Source organism: Vitis riparia, chromosome 6, assembly GCF_004353265.1.
Source record: "Vitis riparia cultivar Riparia Gloire de Montpellier isolate 1030 chromosome 6, EGFV_Vit.rip_1.0, whole genome shotgun sequence".
Classification (NCBI taxonomy): Eukaryota; Viridiplantae; Streptophyta; class Magnoliopsida; order Vitales; family Vitaceae; genus Vitis; species Vitis riparia.
In genome coordinates, this window is record NC_048436.1 from 2,427,918 (window position 1) to 2,446,203 (window position 18,286).

Consider the following 18,286-nt stretch of genomic DNA (forward strand, 5'->3'; position numbering starts at 1 on the left):
AATTTCTCAAACACTTCTGAAAAATAGTTTGAGAATAGTTTTTAATGTTTTCTAGAATAAAAATTTGTTTAAAAACCTAAAATATTTTTAACATATTTTTAATATTTTTAAATATGTTTTAAAAATAATTTTATATGTAATATTTTATTTTTAATCATTCTAAATGTTTATATTATTATTTTTTTTAATCAGTCCTTAAAAAATAAATGAAAACAACAGAAAACAACTAAAATATATTCTTTAAAAACATCCTATTTTAATTGGTAAGAACAAAAAATAAAAAATAATTTTTTGTTGTCAAACATGAAGAATTTTATAAAGATGTTGTAACAGGACTTCCAGAATTGATACCAGAGTTGTCGTTAATCCATAAGCCCATCCATGGTTTTTTTGAGGTGATCTCTTTTTCATGTACAAGGCTGTTGGTCTGATCCAGGTTTTTTTTTTTTTTACAAGTTGCATTGCCTAAGGTAGAGTTAATTAAATCGGGAAAGCTATGTTTATATGCTTCCATATGAAAAATATATGATTTTTGAAACCCATATAACTCAAATATGGGTTTTGTCTAGTAATAAAAAAAATATTATAGATTTCATGCATTATTTACTGTTCACATTTTAATTTCCGAAATTACCCTCGAAATATTATTATTATTATTTTTTGCTTTTTTTTTTTTTCCTCCCTGAGTTTTAGTATCTGCCGCCGCCGCCGCCGCTCCCCCGTTCATTTTCCGGGAACCATGCAAACCAAAAAAATTGCTTTTTTTTTTTTGGCTCTCGTGTTTTCTGGATCTCCCCCCGCATTCTTTTTCACCCTCGTTTGATTTCCGAGAAAATCCATACATAAACCCCCAAGGAAAACCAAAAAAATTGCATTTTTTTCTCCATGAGTTCTCTGGATTTGTCGTCGCCGCCTGCTCCCGTGTTTTCAACTGTCGCCGCCGCCGCCGCCCCCCCCCCCCCCCCGCATTCGTTTTCCGGGAACCATGCAAACAAAAAACAATTGCTTTTTTTTTTTGCTCCCGTGTTTTCAACTGCCGCCGCCTCCACCCTCCGCCCCCTGGCATTCGTTTTCCGGGATGGTTGCAAACCAAAAAAATTGCTTTTTTTTTTTGCTCCCGTGTTTTCTGGATCTGCCGCCGCCGTCCCCCACCCCCCCTGCAATCATTTTCTGCCGCCGCCCCGCCCCACCCCCCGTTCGTTCTCCGGGAAAATTCATCCTCGTTTGCTTTCCGAGAAAATTCATGCAAAACCCCCAAGGAAAACCAAAAAAATTGTTTTTTTTTTTGCTCCCCGTGTTTTTTGGATCTGCTGTGCGCCCCCAAGAGAAAAAAAAAATTTTCCCGTAGGGAGATCCTTAACCACTAAGAGAAAGAAAAATTTTCCGGTAGGAGACTTTAAGGGTAATTTCGGAAATTAAAATATAAACAGTAAATAGTGCATGAATCCTATAATATTTTTCTTATTACCAACCAAAACCCATATTTCAGTTATATGGGTTTTCAAAACCATATATTTTCCATATGAAAGCCTGTAAGTACAACTTTCCCGAAATCGGCAACTGTGGCGTTTGTATGGAATGCAAGCTGCTCAGTCAAAACTTCCATGTACATCATTGCACCAAGTCTTAAAAGAGTTGAGGATCGAGTTTTTTAAGTTTTTTGTTTTGGAGAATAAAAAATGGTTTTAAAAAACAATTTTCAAAAAAGTTAAAAAAACCCTTCATATTTGTTCTCGAAAAAAAAAAAAAAAACTCTAATATCCACACCCAAACATAACAAAAAAAAAAAACAAAAAAACAAAAGAACAAAAAAACCAAAACAAAAACAAAAACAAAAAACAAAAAATTTTCCATTCTCATTCCGGTGTAAGAACGCGAGTTTGATGATTCCAACTTCCAGGAAATTATTTTCGAAGAAGCTCATATCTCAAATCCAAATCCAAATCCAAGTCCTTTCATTCTATATTACAAATTCTAAGTAAATTCACATTTCTCCTCTCAAATTTATGTGAACTTAGGGATACAAAATATTGTAGCACGGCTGCAGGATATTTTTTTCCATTTCTTTTTCTCAAATAGTACTAAGACACCTTTGTGTCATAAAGACCTAAGATATCACACATTCTAAATTAAAATTCCTCCATGGAAGGGATGATGATGAACTTTAATAGTTGTAACTGTTCATTACAGTCAAATTTGGAATCTAATTACATTTTATCCCTTTGAATTAAAAACTAATCTGTCAAAAAAAAAAAAAAAAAACACTGCCTAGCTTACTTTATACATCATCCATATTGTGATCATTGTCGTTATCACCTTCATAATATTCATCATTTCTCTGGATTTGCTTGTCCTTGGTGTGCTCTGAAATCAACAGTAAGACAAGAGAATTACTACCCCCAAGTTATAAATAGGATCAACAAAGAGTGTATAAATCTTTCTTTGGGACTTACGATCTACTCGTTCATCAGGATTCTGCTCGTCTTCATCAAAATCAGGAATATAGAAGTCTGGTGGAACCTGCAACAAAAAACATTGTTCTCAATCCAGTAGTGTCAGGCATTCAGTCTCACAGCTAGGATAGGCCACAAGAAAAATTTTGCAAAATCCATGGGAGCTCAGGGGTCTGCCTAATTGGACCATTGAGACACACCAAAAATATCACATGAATGGGCTGCAGTATGCATTAACCTACTTGGTTCCAGCCTCCTTATATTTAGAGAGATCTAAAATTTTCGTGTTCAAGACATAATGACTTGTACAGATTGGGGGTGTCTTGTATTGATGTTAGTAGCTGTAAGGTACGGATTTTATCAATTCTTATTTGTATTGGAGCTAATTAGTTCAGTCTAATTGGATTATCAAAAGATCATTTCAATGCTCTTCCAGAGCTCCTAAATTTGAGTAAGATTTGGCAACAGGGCCTATAAAAAGGTTAACAGAAAGTTTTTTTTTTTCCCTTCTGTGTAAGCCCTATTAAAAGAATTTTATTTAGTTATTTCTTGTCTTACTTTGAGTTTAGAATGTTATGTTAGGCAGAGGCTCTTACTATGAAAGTCTCTATTTGTGAGTTATGGATTTGGACCATTGGGTAACTTTGCCTTCTATGTAAAAGCAGAAGTTGTAGAGACATTAATAATTCAATGAATAAACATTCCATGCACATTTTGTAGTTAATGAATACACATTTCTTGCACATTTTCTAGTCAAAATGGTTTCTCCTCAATGTGGGACATTAGAAGGCCTAAGAGAGATCATCTACTCTATCAGAGACTCTGGAAGGCTTTGCAAGATTCCAATACAGCATCCGTCTCACATTCTTCTTCCCTTCTTATCTGCATCTATTTTTCATACACAACCAAACAATGCTTTGATCTTAATATTCAACCTAAACCCTACCCTTTTGATCACAAGCCTGGTGCCCTCAACACCAAAGCGCAATTTTCCTTGCAATCTAAAATTTTACAGCAGGTTTTCTTACTCCAGATCAAAACCACATAAATCCATAGGCTTTCCAAATGTGTAATTGATCCATGAACTCCAGTTTCACCTGCTCCTCCATAAACCCAAAAGCCAGTGCCCTACCTTACGATCATTTGATTGAATGCAACTACTTAAAGGGCTATCCTAGAGTAATAGGCTAAAAGGAAAAAAATAATACATCATCAATTAGGATGTACCAAAAGCCTGATGATTGTCTAAGCCATCTAGTTAGGAAGTTTTGAGTTTTTGGACATGCCATGTGTGAAACCAAGGTTTGGTTAATCTTGATTTTGATGATAACAAAACAAGGTTTAAAACTAATGATCATATTTCAAGTGTGATTAGGCAAGACGATTTCCAAAGTGGCAATCACAAAGACAAATCAAGCCAAGGAGAAATCATGAAGAAAAAGACCACCTCAAAGAGAAGAGTTTTTCAAGACCAAAGCTTCATAAGAGCTCTTTGTAAGGTTGTTGGTGCACTAGGACTTTTATGCATTTCATTCTTTATTTACGCACCAAAATCATATAAGAGTAATACTGTTTTAAATATCTTAAGAATTGGATGATTTCATGTTTTCAACTAAAACCTTGTGTTAAATATTTTTCAAACTTGTGTTAAAAGGTTTTAAGTTGAAAAGGTTGGGTGTTGAGGCAAAAAATGGCTCAACCGATTCAACCGGTCGACCGGTTGTGCTCGTCCGGTCAAGGACCGGTTGAGGGAGGCCAAAAAGTTTCTCTCTCTCCCAATGGCTTTCTCTTCCCGGTCAAGGTTGAACCTCAACCGGTTGAGGTCAGGTGGAGGTCTGGTTGAGGTCTGGTTGAGGCCCAACGGTCATTTGCCAAGCATTAAATGCTAACGGCTAGTCAACCGGTCGACCCCTAGCTCGACCGATCGAACCCCCAACGGCTAGTTTGGCTTTTTTCTTCTATAAAAAGGCTTCAATCTTCATTGTTTCAAGAGCTTAACCTTCCCAAATCTTTCTTGATTATATTTGAGCCTTGGAAGAGTATTTTTTAGTGCACCATTTCAAAACTTGCATATCTTTAGTGCACCATTCAATCCTAGTTTTTCTTGTATCATTTGAGCTTAAAGTTCTTGTGCTAGGATTTTTGAGAGATCATTCATTTGTGAATCTTTGAGATGAAGTTTCTCAAGTGTGGGGTATCACTTGAGGGGTCGTTCAAGAGTGGGATATCTCTTGAGAAGTGTAAAGGGTGCTTGGAGCCAAAAGTCCAAGAGGGTGAATTGGAACCATAATCCAATTGTATTGTTTGAAGGCTTGATTTGGAAGCCTTGGATTAGTGGAACCTCAAGCTCGGGATTGAAGCTAGAGGAGAGTGGATGTAGGCCGGGTTGCGCCGAACCACTATAAACTCTTGTGTTTGCATTCTCTATTCCCTACTCTTTAATTTATATGCAATTGTCTATATATTGATTATTATATACTTGCATATAATTGTCTCTTGCATTCACTTGTTTAAATTTGTGAAAAGAGACCATCACCCTATTCACCCCCCCTCTAGGGTGATTACTATAGGTTGGATTAGCCTCAAATTCCTAACACCATGAATCTGTAGCCATCTCATTGTGTTTAACACTGCACCAGGAAAAGTATATTTTACTTGTCATAGTATTTGAATGAGTATTGCATCATAAACTGGACCAGTTTTACAATTTCGAGGGATGATAATCATTCATGAATCAGCAATAAATGCATGACTCCATTCTAAAGGACAGATTTAAGCCTTCAAATGCACTAGGAATTTAGAAGGAACTTCCATCAGTTACATATGATACCAAAAGGCATCAAAAAGGATTCTTACATGGGGGATACAAGGAAAATTATAGAGCCTCTCCTAATTGGATGTTAGAACTAGAGAACTAGGTTTTTGGGCCAATGCTGCCAACCAAATGTGACCCACCCATATTATATGGACTCAGGTAAGTGTTGGGTGCAGGTGTGCATATGCTTAGTTCCATGATCTCAAGACATGGGGATACAGATAAATATCCTAATTTCTTTTCTTTTCTTTTCTTTTTTCTTTTTTTTAATTCTGTACATTATATGCAAAATGAAGTTTCAAAATTATGACAGATTGGCTAAAATGAGTTTGAGATTTCTCACCAGTCAAATATAAATTTGATTTTACTTTATTTTGTTTTGTTTTAGAAAAGCTATGCATGCACGTGTTCAATATAAGTACTCCACATGTTTTGAAGTGTCCATGTTGTTAGTCAAGTATACATAATTGGTTCATTACCTAATAACTCAAGTTTTTTGGTTGAATTGCTAGCCCAACAAGGCATCAGGGTTTGAGTTCTCCATGTATTTTTTTGTGAGTCCATAATCCATTTTTTGCCTTTCCACATCAGGGTATAGGACCATTATGTAAGAGAGGGTGTTAGCCTGGGCCCTGGTATACATGTTGGTCCATATACAACTTAAACTTTTAGGTTAAATTGATAGCTTAACACATGGAACAAATTTGCCCACCAATTAGTAAGTTCAAAGTGTTTCCATGCGAGCAATGTGAAGCTCGGACAGTTGACATGTCAATAACACAGATATTCTGCTGCTGATTTAAATTTAGTCAACAAAGAACTTCAAGGACATTTTGCTTAGCAGGTAAACATGAGTAACAATATCTTGAAGGACTTTGCTTTGTGGATAAAGTGGTTTTATTTGAAGATTGGATCAATTGGTAAACTTTCGAAAACTACTTACCTCTTGCATCTGTACACTTGGTGCATGCTGGATGCAACGGAGATTTTCCAAGACTTGCTGCTTAATTGTTCCAAGATATGATTTGCTATTTAAGTTCTCCTGCTCAAAATCAACCAAGGAAAAGGAGATAATACAAGGCAGTAATCTCATGATCTCTATGACACGATATATCTATATCAAGAAAATGTTTGACTTTAACCATAACTGCTCGAATTAACCAGTTGTGGTTGCAGTTTTGATTCAGACTCCAAACCATGACTGTACTATAATTATACAGCAGAGTTTGTGATCAAATTGGACAAAAAAGAAAACCAATTCCTTGAATGGCTAATCATGCATTATTCTTGTAAAATTAGGAAAAATTACGTACTATGTGCCCATTTGGAATCTTCAATGAATGCTCCGGCCCAAAATATTTGATATATTCATTTTCTGGGATCTCTGCAAGAAAGTGGATATTGTTGGGAACCAGAAAATACCTTATTTTTAATTATTAAGGAAACAAAGGACAAAATTAGGCATATGAATCCATCCTAATCTATCACTTCTTAAAGCCAAACAAAAATGAAAGTTTCACAAAGCAATCAGCATTATGCATGTGGAAAAAGAATCAAACCAAAGTATGCCGAAGGAACATAAACAAAAATGAAGATCACTGAAATTCTAGGCATGGACAACTAGGCAGATCAAAAACTGAGTGAGACTAGATGCAGAAACAAGATGAGAAATAGCAACTTGCAAGAAATCCATATATCAAAAATATAAAGCAAGGCAATGCCCACGTGTTGGCTTTTTTTGGTGGACAACTGGCCTCTATTTGTAGAAAGGTAGACCTCCTAAATAGAATTATTCTTTAAAAAAAAAAAAAATCACAAGAAGAAGAACACGAAGTAGTTATCATTCATATGACTTGGAACACACTCCAACAGGTAACAGCAATTCAAGGACTCAAAACTTATTAGTTTCTTCCTTCCAAATGCCCCAAGAAATTGGTGTGAACATCTCTCCACAAATTCCAACCTTTTTAATTTTTATTTTGGATACCCCAGAAACTCACAAGGTTTTCCAGCTTCTTCGGCATGTAACAGAGTTTCTATTGAGATAAAGTAGCCATTCACGTTATTACTAAGTGAGATGGTATCATGTTCTTTTCTAAGGCAACATTTCTACTGTAATAAAACCTTTAAGGATGAGAGAGTCCCAGAAGCAACTAGAGCATGTACCACGGCAAAATACAGCTGACAGTTTAAAAATAGAAAGGCAACTCTCTGACTCTACCAAGATTCTTCCTCACACAAACATGGAATTCCCCCAACAAAATCAAGAGCATAGCTTACTGGTTACCACCAGCCAGAAAAGTGATAAAAATGCATCAAAATCTGAGCAGGGCAGTTTAACACTATCAATGCCATGTCAACATGAGTGCTTTACAGATAAACTGGATACTTAAGTGCATAATAGAGCCCTGTGAATTTAGGGATATTACAAGATTAACCGAGAAAACTAAACACCCAACCTATCAAATCTGACCAAGGCAAATATAAACTATCTCAAGAAGAGGGAAAATAATACTCATACCACGTTAATCCTAAGGTATAGAAAATGCACTTAAATATTTTTCCTTAACAGAGAAAGGAAAAGGTTGGGTAAGGTAAGAAAATCAAGCAGAAGCCAGTGAGATTCAGAAAGAAAAAAGGAACATACATCTCTAAGCTGGCCAAATTGATCCACATGTTCTTTTACTTTTCTTCAATGTTTTAAAAACCGGACCAGTCATTGAACTGGAAAAGTTACCGGTTCACAGTTTAACGGTTGGACCGATGGTTGAACCACGGTCGAATCGGTGAGATTATAAATATATAATTTATATTTTATTAAAATTTAAAATAATTTTAAAAAATTAAAATCAATGATATTTATTTTTTCATCTTTTATATAAATGTATTAATATTTTAAAATTTTTTAAATAAACCATGTATAATATTTAAATATAAAAATATATTGAAAATGGAAGAAAATTTATATATATATATATATATATATATTATTTATATTATTTTTTTGAAATAACATATGCAATTTATTTGTTTTTTTTTTTTTATCAATGTTAATAGCAAAGGGGGCATAGTAGAGTGGTGCCACCAGCTTTGCTTTAACCTGGGGTCTGGGGTTCAAGCTCTCCTCATGTAGTTATAAATGTAATTTTTCTTTAAAATATTCATTCAATTGTCCCACATAAAAAATGGAGGGAGATAAAAAGGGCTTTAAAAGCCTCATTCAACAAGAAGTTGACAATTGGCTAGTGGGTCGTGAGGTTGGGCCTACACTTTGGGTTGGTGGGCCGTGAGATTGGGCTTGCACTTTGGGCCACCTTTTGGCAAAAATAAGGTAGCAAAGGGGGTGGGCTTTGGATAGATAACCACCTAATTCATCTGGTTTTCCGGTTCAATAGTTGGCTCAGGCGGTTTGCGAACAGGTCAATGGATGTCTGGCTCAAAAGAGAGGACCGGACCAAAAAGGCCACCAGTCAACGGTTGGACCAATAGGACCGGCCGATTCGGTCCGATTTTAAAAACCATGCTTTTCTTAAAACTAGGAAGCCTGTGGATTTCACCCAATAGAGAAGAGGGAGGGAGCTAGAGAGTGAGATTGGGAGGTGCTTAAATCTTCATTCTAAGAAGCTATCAACACCAACTTTGAATTTATTCAGAACTGAAACTTTTAAAAACAATGAAAATAACATTGGAAAAAAAAAAATATTCTTCACCAATTATGACATATCCCTATCTGCATCCTAAAAGGAAAACAATATAATCACCTATACTTTAATCCTTGGTTTAGAAAGCCTAAATTATCATGGTTCAAAATCACAGTATTGTTCACTGATTTGGGAAATCTTGAGACACATTCGTTTCGACATCTCATATCAGTATCAGCTGATACACAAAATATACTAATTAAAAACTAAAAAGTATTTCAAATTTATTACAATTGCACAAAAAAAAAACATAAACACAATTAGATATAACTCAAGAATTAATCAAATAATCTTCTTTCATTTAATATTTATAGTTACATTAGTATATAATTTTAAACCATTAAATATAACTAATAACTATTAAATATTTAACTATATATACAAATATACTGAAAATATTTTAAAATACTATAATTAAGTATTATGGTATTAAATAATATATTTATTTTGTTATATTTATATAATTAAATTTATTAATTTATTATTGGTGATTAAATCCATGTCTATTTTAAAATTGTTATATATTCATACTTAATACTTGTAACAATTACATCAATTTGTTATGTTTTCAATTTCTTATGAATATCCTATACAATTAATTTTATGGATAAATTACCATATATTAGGAATACCACTATAAAAAATATTAGGAATACATCATCATTTAAAGTTTTACTTAAGTTCATAAACCATTTACTTAATTTCATAGAAGGAATATATTAAAATTTCCTAAATCCATCAACATTCCTAATTCCTAAATTCTTAACAAAAAACAGAGCATATGTAGAGGGATTGTTGCAGCACCACATCACCCATCGTCCCAACCACCCACCCACGTGATTGGACTTGTCACAGATTGTCAACAAAGAAAGACATTGCCGTTTAACCAAGGCACCGATGCAATTGGCAAGTAAGCAAGGAAGATTGAAGAAGAGGGTCGACATTACAATCTTTTGCGGTGATGCCTAGCCAATCCTAATGCTACCACTCACTGTCGTTCAATCCAATAAAAACAAAGAAGCTTATATTGTTTCAGGGGTTTGAAGCCATGGATCTGAGTTAACTTGAAGTAGTTTTGGTGAACTAGACTTTACAACCTAGGCTTCTCAAGAACCCGACCAAGTTAAACAGGTTTTACCAATTTTCCACCAAGTTAGTGCAAAAACATGTATCAGGTATCAGACTTGTCGGGACCTTACTGAAGTGTATATGACTTAGCCAAGTTGTACCGGACTTGGCCGATACTTTAAACCTTGTAACTTTGTTATCATAGCACTAACTATTGCACAAAGTTTCAGAAGAATCATTCACATTAACCTATGTATTATATAAAACTAGCAGGCAATAGAAGGAAACAAATTCATCTTTACATACCATTGGGAAGTTCAGTATCTAAAAGCACCCCTGTTTCAACAGTCCAACATCGAGCAACATTCTCTTTTGTATATCCCCCACCTCCAGTAACCTGCAGTAAAAAAAGGTGGGAAAAGGGGAAAAAAGCTTTATCATACCCAATGTATGAAGATAATGAATAACAATGTAAAATTAGTTTAAATTACAAGTGTACCAGTAAGGGCAAATTGAATTTCTTCACAATTCTGACACATTCAGCATGCCCTGTAAGAAGCATTGCAATGGCGCCAGCAAGCAAACATTATAATCAAAGCCCAATCATTACTAACTCAACCCAATTGGATATGTCCAACAAAGGAATGAGAAATAGAATGGTGTATATTTGAAAATGTTTTAAGAAAACATAAAGAGCATTCCAATTGTAGCCACAGACAAAAAAGGAAAAATTTTCAATTACAAGGAGATTTGCACCATCAATGGAGAGGTTGAAACAGCCCAAGCGGTCCCCAGCAAGAGAATCTGCCCCACATTGAAGAACTATCACACCTGGCTGATATATTTCAACAACCTTGGCAATAATCTACACAATGGATATTTGCAAGCAAAAAATTTAGACTCGACACAATTTAATCATAAAAATAAATAAATAAATCACATCAATCATGACCTTAGGTTGGTTACCACAACTTACTGTTTTGAACAGTCGAGTAAAGCTAGTGTCATCTATTCCATCCTTGAGTGGGACATTTATGGCATAAAATTTTCCCTCTCTTTCTCCTATTTCCTTCAAAATATATCATATCGATAAATATCCCTCCAAGTTAGGATTGGAACAAGACTTGGAACTAATTATAAGTAGATTTCCAAACACAAGAATAAAAAAATTGATGCACATTAAGAGCACAGAACAAACACATACATAAAACACTACCCCTTAAAACGAAACCAAATGAAACCAGTCCGGACCAGACCAAACCCCACACCTAAACCAATACCCCACTGCCTGCCCAACATACTATGTTACTTGAACTTCCAACCATGGAATGTGAATTAGGGAAGCACACCAATATAGCTGGATTACAAGGCCAAAAAAGGGTAATTTTTTTCATACAGCAATTATTTTCATGCCCTCAAGATCCTAGAAATTCAACATCTGTGAAAAATAATAGACAAAGCATTTTGAATACGTATTTGGTTAAAGGAAAAGAGCTCCAATAAGTTTCCAACTCTATAATATTTCTAATCTAAAAGTGCAAGAAAATTGATGCTTTATATTAGCTTAGCAGGAATTGTAATGGAAAAGACGAGGATCAAAAAATTGATACGATGAAAATTTAATTAGTGTCACAAAGATGGTTTAAATGACAGGTTTTTACATTAAACACATCCTAGTATTGATTCAATAGATTTAAGGCTCTCAGAGAAAAGTGACGAGAAACAATATACTTTGTAGCAAACTGAACCAGGTGGACATGCACAAGTTGATTAGGAAAATCGGTGAGGTTTTTGTAGGCAAAAAAAAAATAATCATAACAATATTGCAAACATGAATTGGGGAAAAGTTATGCAAGCATTTTAAGATTAACTCATGTTCCCATACATCAGTCAGTTTGCAAACTTAATATGAAAAACAGTGGAAGGATGATAAGATATATGCCTCCTTGCATAAATGCATTTCAGTGGTTTTAGTTCCTATTGAAAGAGACCAAACCACATTGATGTACATAATTCTAAGGAGCTTTCAGCATGAGTAACTTGTTTTAAATTTTCACAAGGAAGAAGTTGAGTGAAGAATATTTCAGGTAATCAAGTTCCCAATAAACAACAAGGTTTTCATTTCAATATTCATTAGATTGTTTGTTTGGCTACAATCCAGAAGGAAAAAATATACAGTAGGCACCATCAAAGCTTTCTCAGGTCAAGCAGCATCTCATAACCCTCCAAGATACATAGCTTTGCCATTGATATTTTTGTGCTTATATCTAGTGATTCTTCCTTGTTTGTATCCATAGTTTTCTTCCTCAGTTGTACTCATTGAAATGCTTTGTAAACCATAAGTTAAAGTCTGTTCTCAAAAGACAACAAAGGCTACAGGTAGTTTCAGCATGACAGTGTAGAAGTTTGTCAAAACTCACCACTTGATGTATTTATCTTTAATAATATTTCCAAAACTTGCCAGTAGGAATTTCAAAGTTCAAGAAGATCAGTTTTCCTAATAAAATATAAATGGTCAACATATGGATAACTTGTAAAATAGATTTCTTCATAATATTTCTTTTTTTTATATTATGCATTTACTTTTTATAACTTTCTATAGTTACAGAATATTTAAGAAAAATAAGAGTTTACAATGGGATTTTCTCCAAATTTACCTGTTTGTGCACACACACATAATGCCTTATCTCTCATATGATTACCCCAAAGCCGCAAGAAAAGGAGAGTTGCATTGCATATAAGAAGATGATTTCTCTTTGTTTTCTCTTCGAAATATGGTAAACTAATTAAACATGTTATATTTTGTACATGTTCTTGTTTCCTCCTTGATTGTTATAGCGATATTGTTGCTCTTGTTAGGTATTTCCTCTTTTTTTAATCATCCATTGTATTTTTGGAGGGATTTCTCATCCTTGCACGTAAAATTCATATCAATGAATAGTTTGTTGCTGATTCAAAAAAAGCATACACATATGGTAAACTAATTAAAAGCTGGATAAAGGTTTTTCATGAATTGACTATTCGGTGCTGGATACATTGAAGCCCAAATCTCTGCCAGTCACTTGGCAAGGCTTCAACTAGATTCAGATTGGTTGGTCAAGGTCACATTTGAGCTTGCAAGCCTTGACACAGATTATGCAACTGATGTCCAAGACTTCATATTTGCCTGGAGTTCACTCCCAGGAACATGGTCATCCCTATCCCCTCATGTCAATCCCAGCTGTGCCTTAAGTTTTAAGAGTAAAAGCTCTAATGAGTACTCAGGTAGTCATGAGAAAACAGAAATGGTTTCCAGAAAAGTAACAGCTTTCTCAGTTTCATTGCCTTGTTCTTCTTGTTTAGAGCTGTCAGAAGAACAACATAAGTTTTTTAATTTGAAAAAATGATACAGGTTTCAAAAGTTAAATCTCTATTAGTTACATACTGGCATAAATTCCATCCTTCCATACAAATTTTACACTTTATAAAACTTTATTTTGTTGTTAAGTTACCACTAATTACTGCTGAAAGTTTTTAAACCAAGACATATAAGGAGAAGGATTGGATCCAAGACAGCATAGATTCCCAACTTTGAAATAACCAATAAATGGGATAGTAAACATCAAGATAGGGTACAATGTACTGATCTTTGAGCTCACAACTGATAAGATTGAAAAATCAAAATTACTTATAGTTTACAGAACATATGAAACAAATTAGAACCTTGATAACTGAACATATGCTCCCCAAAAAGAACAAAGGATTATAAGTTGAACAGGAGCAAACAACTGAGGCTAAGATAAAGGCTGCTCAAAACTAATTGATTGGGTATATGAGATGAACCCTTGCAGAAATTAACCCATGTAAAGTTACTGATGGAAAAACTAAAAATAAACAGCAACGTGTTAGAAAAATACCTTAACATCACCTGTTCCAGGAAAGAACATATCCCCATACTTGTGAAAACTAACAGTCATCACCCTGTTGTGTTGAAATAGACCAATTTAAAATGAGTTGCAAAAAATATGTAATCTCTATAAATCTAACTCTGCATGCATCTTTTTCAGTGGGTCATATTCATAGAGAAAGTACTAGTCCCTAATACTTGATGTCAGACATAGTTAGCAATATGGAACCATTATTTCACTATGGATCACACGCAACCAGAAAATGATAAGAATACAACAAGAGCAAATAGTGGTTTTACATGTAAAATAAAAATGTCTGATGAACATGAAACTTTTCATACATGGATACAGCACATTCTCTGTTTCACAAGTTCATTCTGTGTTATGAAACATAGATGCAATAGTCACAAAGATTGATTGTCCAACATATGCAATGAACTTAACAGATGTTTATATGATTATATCAACACATTTTAAAAACTAACCACCCGTAGTTGCATCTATAATTTTAAAGCAACCTGAACATTTGATAAATGTAGCAGTGAGCAACATGATGTTAATATTGAACTTATAAATTAAATTTAATGTCTTCAATGGCTTTACCATCCTTTCATGGTCAGAATTAATAACAAAATAGGAAGGTTTCACCACCTGTCTGTGAAATAAAAGGCTTCTTCTACACCATCACCATGATGCACATCTATATCGATATAAAGGACACGTGCATGATGTTTTAGAAGCTCCAAAATCCCCAAAACCAAGTCATTGATGTAACAAAATCCAGATGCCTCACACTTCTTTGCATGGTGCAATCCACCAGCCCAATTTATAGCAATGTCACAAAGCTGATTGTTTAATCTGCGTGCAGCATCTGCTTGCAAACCACAACGGTTAAGATGACAAAACATGCATAACGGCAATAATAAGGGAACTTACCTATTGTTCCACCAGCATAAATTTGACAAAACTCAAATAAATTTTCGAAGACAGGGCAATCTTCTCCAAGATTATCTGGGGAAAGAAAGGAAAAATGAAACTTGACACTAATAAATCTAAAAAAGTTAATTAGAAGTCTATGGGATTTGATTAATTTCATAGTTAGACTAAAGGGTTTCCATGCACACGAGAAACTAAAATTGAAATCAAAATCTATCACTTGACAATAGAGAGAAGGTGATAGTGAGAATTAACGTAGAGAAACTCAAACTAGAAACATGGATGAAAATTGCATGGTTGAAACACTATATAGACTTCAAGCATCTAACATACTTGCTCAATTTTAACAACCTGCCCAGCAACTGATTATCCTCAATTTTACTGCACACATAGACTTGTGTAAAATCACAAGACCAGGTGATCCCAAGTACAAGGTAATCCCAAGTCCCTAACAACACAAACTATAGAACTTCCTTTCTAGTTGCAAACAAATGCCAAAATCCTATCAATCTTTCTGGAAAATTGCATGGTTGTAACATACTAAATTTAGTTCATTCTAAAATTCACACAATAATTGACACGTTTAAGGCCATGATCAGAAACTATAAACAATTCAGTACAAAGTCATGGCAGAAACCGCAAACAACACATTTCAAAAGAGCTCGCTATTAAAACTCAAACTCTAATAAGATGAACAACTAAAACCTAGCATCCTGTAAATCTTTCTTAAAAAATTTAAACTCAAGACAAAATAATAAAGAGCCCATTTGGGAGTGATTTTGAAAGTGGTTAAAAACACTTCCTTATGCTTGGAAGCGCATTCTTACAAAAATTGGGTATTCAATAAAATTTTGAAAATCACTTTTAAAATGTGGAGAATCACTTGAAGTGATTCCTAAACTTTAAGTGTTGTTGAAAGGGGCTAAAAATGTTTCTTTATGCTTGGAAGCATTTTCTTACAAAAATTAAGAGTGGGTTTGGTAGTGATTCAACGAAATATTTCTAATCTTTTTAACACTTGAAAGATAAAAATTTTCAAGTGTTAGAAAGGCTATAAACACTTCCTAGAACAACTGCCAAACGCACTCTAGGTGTTTTATAATTTTTTTAAATTCACTTTTAAAGTATGGAGAATCATTTGCTAAACAATCATGATAGATTATTCTTCCAAAAATCACTTGTTTGTTATATAATGCATTACACAAAACACTACAAAAACACTATTTTTAATCACTCCCCAAACGGTCTCTTAAGATATGTTAAGAAAGGCAATGTATGCGTAGAAATATTTTCACCTTTCATACCAACAAGAACACCAAATGCATAAGAAAGGACACAGATTCACTGAATATAACAAGTCATACATTTTGCTAATTCATTCAAGAATAAATGTTGTGTGTCAGGGGTTATCCGATGCAGAAACTCCACATAGTCTGCAGAATGAAACTGGGCAAGCTCAACTGGATACGCCTTGTGAGGCCTCTGCATTTTCCGCAACAAAAATAATCAAAAAATAAAATAGACCATTCAATGTACAAACAAATCAGGGAAAAATCCAATTTGCAATAACCAACATAGATTTCCATCTTCTTGTGAAGTTCGTAAGAGAGTACGAGATGGTGAGTCATACAAAGCCGATGCGGCTTCATTGGATGGTTGGGCCCAAAGTACACACTTCCCACATCACCTGCAACGCCCAATTAAAACTCTTAAACCCTGAAATATTCCAGAAGCTCTGTTTCATTTCCAAAAAAGAGTTCAAAATTTTGAAATCTTGAATCTTCTTCGTTCAAAAAACTAATCCTGAATAACGAATTGACTTAAAACTTTTTTTTTTCTTTTTTTTTGTTTTCGTCCGGTCTCTGGGGAACCAAACAGAGGGGAAGTAGCGAATTTGAACTATTCGTAACAGAAAGAAAGAAATCGAATAGGACCGTCGTAGAAGTAGGAGATCCTGTCCTTAGAGCGCATTTTAGCGAAGAGCGGTGGAGGAAGAAGATGTATGGTCACTGAGCATTGACCATCTCTGCTTCCTCCCTAGTAGAAAGGAAGATGAATATCAGGAATAGCTCTGTGTGCCCCTCATTTTTAATGTAATTACGCCTATGTCATTCTCAAATGAAATGAGGAATATTCCCTAGCATCATATTTTAAAATATTATAAATATAACATTAAATGCACAAAAATTATTTTTGAAAGTGTTTTGAGGAAAATGGCTACAAAAAAAAATAATGAAAAAAAATAATTTTTCTTGATCAGGGAAAAATATAATAATTTTCTAAATTAAGTCAAATATGCCTAGGGAGTTCTCTCCTTTCAATAATTTTTTGTAAATAAAAAGTAGTCAAAATGTTCGATAAATCAACTTAATAACTTAATATAATTTAATGATTTAATTTAAGTTATTAATATTACATTTAAAAGTGATTATAAAAAGTATTTCTAATATTTTTAATACTTAAAATATATTGAAATATCTTAAATTAATAATTTTTATCTTTGTATCTAATTAATTCAATTAAATCAATCATTATATATTTTTTTATCATCACAATTGAATTATATGGTTTAGATTAAACTTATGAGAATTTTTGTTATTTATAATAATCCAAAATAAATTCAATCACATATTAAACATTGGACTTACATGAAAGATCTATTAGAAAAAATTCAAGGGTCTCCATTGAAGTATGGGATTATTTCCTAGTTATGTGCACCAAGGTCTCCATTACAAAATGGAGAGGTAGAAAGAAAATATTAAACTTTGTTAGATATAGTGAGATTGTGGATAGGTTGATCATTTTTTTCCTGGATTCTTTTGGGGATATGTCTTATAAACTGTGTAATACCTCTTTTTCTTAAGAGGTATATCAATTTATAGGATATTTAAGAGGATTTTTGAGTTATTACCTTTATAATCAGGATCATCATAAGATATTTGTTGACACAAATATTAGATTTTTGGTGAAGACTATATGATAAGAAATAAGACAAAGAGTGATACAAATTGGAGGATATATTAGAAGATAGTTTCACATTGCATATGATGCTATGGATCTAGAGGAATAAAGAAACATTATTCCTATTGTTAGCCCAAGGGTTCTCCTAATCGAGTTTTGATGATTGATTACTACTCAAAAAGTGCTATTTGATAGCTTTTAATTAATCCTTTTAAACACTTTTGAGTAGTAGTTAGTACCTTTTAACCCAATTAGCATGTTAAGGCCCCTTTCAATCAATTCTAATCAAATTGTGTAAGTTTTGGTGTTTTTGTTAGTATTTTGATCACCAAAGCATTATGAGATTGAGGAGAGTTATATGGAATCCTTGGCAAGCAATGGGAAGCTTAGAGGAATGAAGAATCAAAGCCTTGAAGCACTTTTGCCATAAACAAGTCTGGAATGCAAAGGGGAAGCAAAGAGAAT

General features: G+C 33.8%; 1 protein-coding gene across 1 annotated transcript; it reads right to left on the minus strand.

Annotated features, from left to right (window-relative positions):
• Window positions 1-2,030: 2,030 nt before the first annotated feature.
• LOC117916507 (histone deacetylase 9-like) lies at window positions 2,031-16,908 on the minus strand. Its single transcript, XM_034832580.1, has 14 exons — window positions 16,795-16,908; window positions 16,435-16,547; window positions 16,225-16,342; window positions 14,861-14,935; window positions 14,576-14,795; window positions 13,934-13,997; window positions 11,014-11,106; window positions 10,794-10,902; window positions 10,537-10,586; window positions 10,344-10,434; window positions 6,582-6,652; window positions 6,212-6,310; window positions 2,454-2,520; window positions 2,031-2,364 (listed from the first exon to the last, which is right to left on the minus strand). The coding sequence occupies exons 1-14, from the start codon at window positions 16,829-16,831 to the stop codon at window positions 2,279-2,281; spliced, it is 1,293 nt and encodes a 430-aa protein (XP_034688471.1). The 5' UTR covers window positions 16,832-16,908; the 3' UTR covers window positions 2,031-2,278.
• Window positions 16,909-18,286: the final 1,378 nt, after the last annotated feature.

Bases quoted from the DNA above. Each gene is read 5' to 3' on its own strand.
- LOC117916507 (XM_034832580.1), bottom strand. From the start codon at position 16,831: ATGCGCTCTAAGGACAGGATCTCCTACTTCTACGACG. The intron at 16,343-16,434 runs GTTGGTTATTGC...CGGAAAATGCAG, and splicing joins ACAAGAAGATGGAAATCTAT to AGGCCTCACAAGGCGTATCC. The intron at 14,936-16,224 runs GTATGACTTGTT...TTCTTTCCCCAG, and splicing joins CTTGAATGAATTAGCAAAAT to ATAATCTTGGAGAAGATTGC.